The 7503-nt window shown below is 40.6% G+C and overlaps 1 protein-coding gene across 1 annotated transcript in view; it reads right to left on the bottom strand.

Moving 5' to 3' along the window:
* Positions 1 to 7503, bottom strand: part of si:ch211-266k8.4 (TBC1 domain family member 12) — a 52934-nt gene that overhangs the window by 9635 nt on the left and 35796 nt on the right. Inside the window, exon 15 of the mRNA XM_017473415.3 lies at positions 2995 to 3192. Within this exon, the coding sequence (XP_017328904.1) occupies positions 2995 to 3192 (198 nt within the window). The remainder of the gene's footprint in view (positions 1 to 2994; positions 3193 to 7503) is intronic.

Genomic DNA, 7503 nt, shown 5'->3' on the forward strand with positions numbered 1-7503 from the left:
CAATTCTGAGAAGGCAAAGACCAGACTTGAGTTCTCGTGAAGAACGGTCTTGCCAGGCTACTTTGAAAGAACAGACTCGGAAGGACACGAGGACATCGAACGCATCTTTGCGAGAACTGAGATGTGCTGCGATCTTCCTGTTGAGCAATGGACCGTCCCAGAACTTTTCTAGTCTTGGGACAGGACCACCGACCGGTCAATAAATTCAACACCGCAACATTCATAAAACAAGCAAAATAACTTTTACTTTAAAGGCGTACGAGTGTGTGTAAACGCATGTTTTAAACGATAAACATACAAGCTGACCGTTACTTCAGGAAGGAAGCTAGCGTAGTTTCATTAATATACTTCTGAGGGATAAATTCGACTTTTCAACAACCTCAGATATACTGTATCGCAATCTAAATCATATATCAAAATCATTCGCTTTAGACGCATATTTAGATTATCGTTAAAGAGACAGTTACGGGTCAAGCTCGCGTCATCCGCCATTGGCTTCTGGGACTTCACGCGGGTTCGGTGTGGTTAAGTCTGCATCCGAGGCATCATCGATATAAAGAACACATGGGAAATGGTCTGCACTTATATAGCGCTTTTATCCAAAGCGCTTTACACTGTGTCTCATTCACCCATTCACACACACACCAATGGTAGCAGAGCTGCCATGCAAGACGCTAACTTGGGGTTCAGTGTCTTACCCAAGGACACTTCGGTATGTGGAGTCATGTGGGCTATGATTAGTGGACAACCCGCTCTACCACCTGAGCCACAGCCGCCCGGGTAATGAATCTGGGTCACGAGTCCCCCGCTGCTTGTGTTCTTGAGTATTGGAATTGAACTTCGGCGGTGGACGATGACGTAGAACATGTTCACAAGGACGCAAGATCACATAAGAGCGCATATTGAGAAACAGTTAGAGTCGTCGCCGTCTTCTATCCTCTCCGCAAAAGTCTTCCGATTTCACGGGTCACAATTTTTGACACCGAGCCACAAACTTAGGCAGGATCGTAGCTCCTACAGCATACGGGAGAAGTGTAGTGTACCCATCCTGAAAATTCACTGTCGGCAACTTTAGCAGTTTTGTGCTCGTTTAAAAAAAAAAAAAATCAGTTTGAAATTTTTTTTAAATGTAAATGTTAAAAGGTTGACACTCTTCCCATCTGCATAATGGCTCCAGTGAAGCCGACGTCACAATGTGAAAAGACCGGGTGCTTCTTTTTCCAGGCTGGGCCAAGTGTAAAAGTGTGTAAGAGTATGTGTGTGTATGGGTGTGTGTGTGTGTGTGTGTGTGTGTGTGAGTGAGAGAGAGAGAGAGAGAGAGGGATCAGGCCTCTAGGGATAGGCAGAGAATAAGGGTGATTTAAACATTAGCTATTTTTAAAGTGACTGCTGTCATAACTGAGCATAGATCATCTTTCCTCCACACCTACAAGCTTTTCCACCTGTGTGTGTGTGTGTGTCTATGCATGCGCACATGATTTTATAGAAGATCTACAAGAACCTGAACTTCAGCTTTTTAGACCGGGAAACATGCGGAGAAGAACAGGAGCAGGAAATGGAAATAAAAGCTTGTTCATTAGAAGAGTAAATAAACACGACTCCAAAGAAATTATAGTAAATCCTCAGATCTCAAATCACATGAATGACTCACACCCTTTCATTTCCGCTGCAGAGGAATTTAACACGTTGAGTCACGCGCTGGGCGTTATGGAAGTTCAAATGAGGAGCAAATCAGAATTTTATTTTATTTGATTTTTTTTTACACACCAAAAAAAATCAGGAACACAACCAACAAAAATTAATCAATCATGAATTTTAAAAAGAAATGTACATTCCACTTTAGCATTTAACCTGATTTTAGTATTTGTCTTACTTCTATATACTAAATGTGATACTAATGAATGATTGTATTTTTATTCTAGTTTTACACACGTCTTGTAATGTATTTATATCGTTCAGATTTGTATCTCTCTCTCACTATTATTTATCGCATTAGTATTATTTGATCAATTGTACTGTTATATTTCAAACTGCGCTTAGGAGTCGCTCTTTCACCCTTTGGTAGTTATTTTGTTGTTTTCAGCTTTATGTGAGCTAAGCTTTGCCTTTTATGGAGTTTTGGAAGCGTTAAATGTCAAAATCAGTTGTGCCATGAATGTGCTTTGTAATTTACAGCCAACTGGCATTTATTTAAAACACGCTGTATACGAGTACCAAGAAAATCAGCATAGCCACAACCTTTCCAAATCTGGTACGAACTTTTAGTTTGGCCACAAAAACTATTGGACACGACTTGATTAAACTGTTGGTACATGAGGCCTATTGTTAGTATCCATGAAGCTCCTCCACCTCCTGCACGCCAGTTTAAGCCCTTGGTTTTGGATATACATTAATTTTCATCAAATATCTTGATTGGTGATGGACAAAGTGATCATTAGAGCGTCTTATTCAGAAAAAACAGTGTAGATGCCTGGCTCTGTTAGATAGTCTATAATCTCTAATGCCTTCTGGTTCATGATGATGTCTGCAACAAGTCCTAAAGGTCTGAAAGTGTTACAGATCAGGAGAACTTTGGAGGCTCAGAGTCGCGACATTAATGCTACAATGAAAATCTAATCCTGATGGATCGAATAAGGCTTTCGTTTAACAAAATAAAATCAGGAGGCGCCATGAAAAAGCAGAGTAACATGATTAACCTTGATAAATGTGTGGAATTAGGTTGGGATTAAACAATTACTATGGCAACTACTGCATTCGGCGTTTTCAGCCAAAGAGAAGGAGAATTTAAAATGCTTAAGAAATGTTTAAGTTCTGTTGACAGTTAATAGCTATTAAAGAGGCCACCCTGAGTGTTTGTGCCTTGGGTAAAGCCCAAGCACAGGCTAATGACGGACATGAACAGTGACTGGAGCTTTGACATTAAGCCACATTTATTTCCAGCTTATGGAACTATTGACCTTTCTAAATCTTTAAGCTGTGTACATCTCCACTTACCTATCTGGGGATTCCCGACTCGTCGCGCGAGCCTCGTTTCGGCCTGGTTTAGAGCAGGAGGATTTCAGGAGGGGGCTGGTGACACCTCTCTGAGTCCGGTGCAGGAGAGATCTGACCCGGGTGGACTGGGCACCACTGCGTCTGCGTGCCACTCGACCCACGGGACCCGAACGCAGTCTCCGTAGGGACATCGGGGAACTACAGAGAACCAGCATGGGTTTATCAGCTACATCTCACAACACAACCTTTCAAACACAACACTATTGGACGACGTACTGTATTAACACGTGACATATACAGTACGTATACACACTACACTACTACCATCCAAACTTAACTGAAGATATCATACAGTGGATATAAAAACAAGGGATTTAGTGATAATGATAATATTAAAACATTTTTAAATAAAAGTTCAGACTGTGCTTAGAATAAAATCGAATTCGCAAAAAAAAAAAAAAAAAAAAGAAGAAGAAACGCAACATTTTGGAAAAGTCCAGTCAGAGTCCAGACGTACCGCAAACCGCTATTCGATAGATCTGAAACATTACTGCAAGGAAGAGTCGGTAATAAAGCGGCCAAATCCAGATGTGCTAAGCTGGTAGACGCTTACAGAAAAAAGGACAGAGTGTTTTATTGCAAGCAAAAATGTGCTTTTGCTATAAATCACTCACATTTGTACAAAACCAACAAGGTGACAGATATGCAATAGTTTGCATACCCTTGGGACAAAATGAAGAAATGGAACATAGAACAACATGATATTTAGTGTGTCAGGTTTCAAGTCCAACTTGTAAAATAACAATAACAACTACAAGCCAGACACACAGACAGCCAGATCAACAGACAGACACACACACACACACACACACACACACACACACACACACACACACACACACACGTGAATACACACACACACACACACACACACACACACACACAGAGTAGTAGTGCTTATGAAGTGTCAGGTGTCCTGCAGGTATCATAGGCAGAATGATACAATCTCTCTCTTTCTCTCACTCACACACGCACACACACAGACACACGCATACACGCACACACACACACACACACACAGAGCGAAAGAGGAGGGGCTATATCTTTTGACACCCTGTCACACCAAATAAGCAGCTAATCATAGGGAATATTCACTGAAACCCAAAACATTGTGTCGAACTGCAACGTTCCTCTATCATCAGCACGTCCAGCTAAATTCTAACAGTACATGCAAAATGTTACATGCTGACATGGCATTCAGTCGGTTGACCTCTGACATCAACGGCACACTGACCCTTGACCCCTGACCACTAAAGTACTACAGTATTTCACAACATGGCCTCAGTTACACCACTTCTATAAATAACGCAAACTTCTACATAAGTGATGAAGAGTCAAATATCCAGAGAGAAAAGCACACACATCTGATCACTGGTGGAAAACACACCGCTGTTGAATTCTCCATTCTGATTGGTCAGAAAGTGTTCTACAGTATAACAGCAGCTCTGGCACTACATAAACACATGTTTTTAAAGTGAGTAATTGTAGATATAGAGAAGCTTTCTTTGGAAGGAGTCTCCAATGTCAGCACATTGCAAGTCTGAAGTAAAACGATCACTTTAAAGTTTTCGTCACAGGAAAGCATTCACGAGAGACGACATTTATTTTCCTGTCTTATTAACCTCAAGAGAAACAAAAAGAGAGACTGGTGAGGGAATGACTTATAGCTGCTATAACATACAGTAAAGTCATAACTGTAAAAATCTATATCCTGAATTTAGATGTTTCTGTAAAGCTGCTTTGGGACAATGTCTATTGTTAAAAGTGCTATACAAATACAATTGAATTTAATTGATTAACGAGAACTACCTGATTTTGCTGAGCAGACAAATCATCAGTGTCTCAATGTGCCATTCTTTAATAAATAAAATGTGTAATTGTTGGCAGATTGCAGTGTAAAAGAGCAATAAAACACTTTGGGATATGCTGTTTTTGGAAAATAATCAAACAAGCTCATTGACAGCACATCCCTAAGTGTTATAATTCTAACATAATGGAAATGAAGGAATAGAAGGAGATGAAAAACAATTTCAAGATGTTAATGGGTTATTGGACACTATATGTTTTACAGCGAAATCTGAAAAAATGAAAAATGTACTAAAATGTTATACATCACATTTTAGCCTGAGTTGCTGAGTCACAATTAAACTAAATATTACTTATAAACTTAGTCAATTTAAATGATTATATCGAGAAACTCATTGCGAGTGAACATATAAATAACGGCAATTACAGGACTATGGAATGATTACTGAAAAGCCTATTGGTGGTTGGCTGCGTTTCAGCCATAATGATGCTCAATCCATGCTGAAAGCATTTGTTCGCACCAAACAGCGGCTCATCGGCAAACTCAAATCCTCGGCTGTTAGACGGCTCGGTGCTGAAAGATGAAGTATGGTACTCTCACACAAAACTAAACCATTTCTGATGAGGATAATTCTCACGCTGCCCCCCCCCGGCGACCCCTGGTGACCCCTCACCTCATCGCTGTGATTTCAGCTACTTGGCACTAACGTGAAATTTGTTGGGAATGACCGGTATGCAGCCGTTTCCCATCATCCCTTGCTCGCAGAGATTTCCATTACTACTCCTGAGCCTGCTGAATACGTGCATCAACAAACGGACACAAATTCAACAGGCAGCCATGAGATGTTTTAACCACGATGCCTTCTAAGACCTCAAGAACAACTAAATTGAGGGCAAGAAGCCCTCAATGTTTAACTTTAAACTGAGATCTTATCTCTGTAGAATAATTAACTGCAGGAGTAGACAGAACAATAGATTTAATTGACTAGGATGAAATGATAGCTAACTATGGAATAATGTATGACTAGTTAGTTAGTGTGTAAATACAGACATAGGAAGTCATAAACTCCGTCTACTGTTTTTGATACCATTGATCATACTGTTCTCCTTGGTAGACTAGAAAACGTTGTTGGTGTTATGGGAACGGCCCTCTCCTGCCTCAGGCCTTATTAGACTGATTGCACTCACGAAAGTATATTGTCCTTAAGCATTATGGGGCAATAAGCATCCCTCTCTTTCCCACGCCTTCCCTCTCGATTTCTGTCAAGCTACATATGATGCTCCTGAGATACCAGTGATCCTGACACCTTCTGCTCTCTGGACCAGCCTGATCCATCCTGATGCCCTACTTCTGGTTGGAGTTCTCATCAGTTGGAAGTCACATGCTGCTGCTGAGGATGGCCCCACATGGTGCAGCCTAAAGATCATTGAGAGTGCTGAGGATGGCACCACTAAAAAAAATAAAGATAGCTTTGGACCTCAATTCATATGAACAGTTATGCTATGATGACTAGTACAACTGCCACAAACAGTTTTGCTCTCAAGTCTCCATCAGTGAACATTGGGGAAGTTCAACAAAACAGACTTCATGTAAAATGTATTAGCACATATATAGAAGGGATTTACTTATTTATAATCGCACTATCCGGTGTCACCCAGATGAGGATGGGTTCCCGTTTGAGTCTGGATCCTCTCAAAGTTTCTTCCTCATTTCGTCTCAAGGAGTTTTCCCTCACCACCGTCGCCTCTGGCTTGCTCATTAGGGATAAATTCATACATTTAAGATCTATATCCTGAATTTAAATATTTCTGTAAAGCTGCTTTGGGACAGTGCCTATAGTTAAACGTGCTATACAAATAAAACTGAATTGAATTGGTGAAATTTCAGTTGCACGAAATTGTTCTTCACGGTCTTACGCAGTGATGTTTGTTGGTAAATGAGACCTTTTAGCTGTACTCATGTTCGACGCACGTGAATCGAAGAAGGCTTTGGCTGACTGCATGTTGTGACAAGGTCACATGACATGTCTCGGCCCACATCTGTGGAAAATCTATGGTCATTTTTGAAAAATTGCAAGCTGCTCCGAATACTGCGGAGTTTGCTTGATTTTCCGTTAAATTATGCGATCGCACAAATGGCGAAATCCTGAAGGGACTGAATGAAAATTTTTCGCAAAAGTCAGTAAGTAGCAGTTATTTTCTTTCTCGGTCCCTCTGAACTGACCCTACTTGTCGCCAGGGGCAACTACGGATGAAAACAACAACAAAAAAAAAACAACTAATAATCCACTTGTCCTGAGTGCCCATGATACTGATTTTGCAGAATTGATTAATATGGATCTACAGCCTGAGGAATATGGAAATCATGTCCTAATACCATCACAAATAACTAGCTAGCTGCTAGTAAACTAGTTTGCATCGTTAACTTCTCAGAAATTTATTTAACAAATCGTAAACACACCAAAAACAATTTTGTCATGAACATTAGCAAAGTTAGCTAGCTGCCTAACATCATACTTGAAAAATGTGCTTATTGGACCATAACAGGTTCAACAGCTAGAACCTATTCATGTTACACAGGTGCGCTCACTCACTGGTAAAAGACCAGGTGATGCTTTTCTATGCATTTGGGTGAGTCTGTGG

Source organism: Ictalurus punctatus, chromosome 8 (assembly GCF_001660625.3).
Source record: "Ictalurus punctatus breed USDA103 chromosome 8, Coco_2.0, whole genome shotgun sequence".
In the NCBI taxonomy this organism is placed as follows: Eukaryota; Metazoa; Chordata; class Actinopteri; order Siluriformes; family Ictaluridae; genus Ictalurus; species Ictalurus punctatus.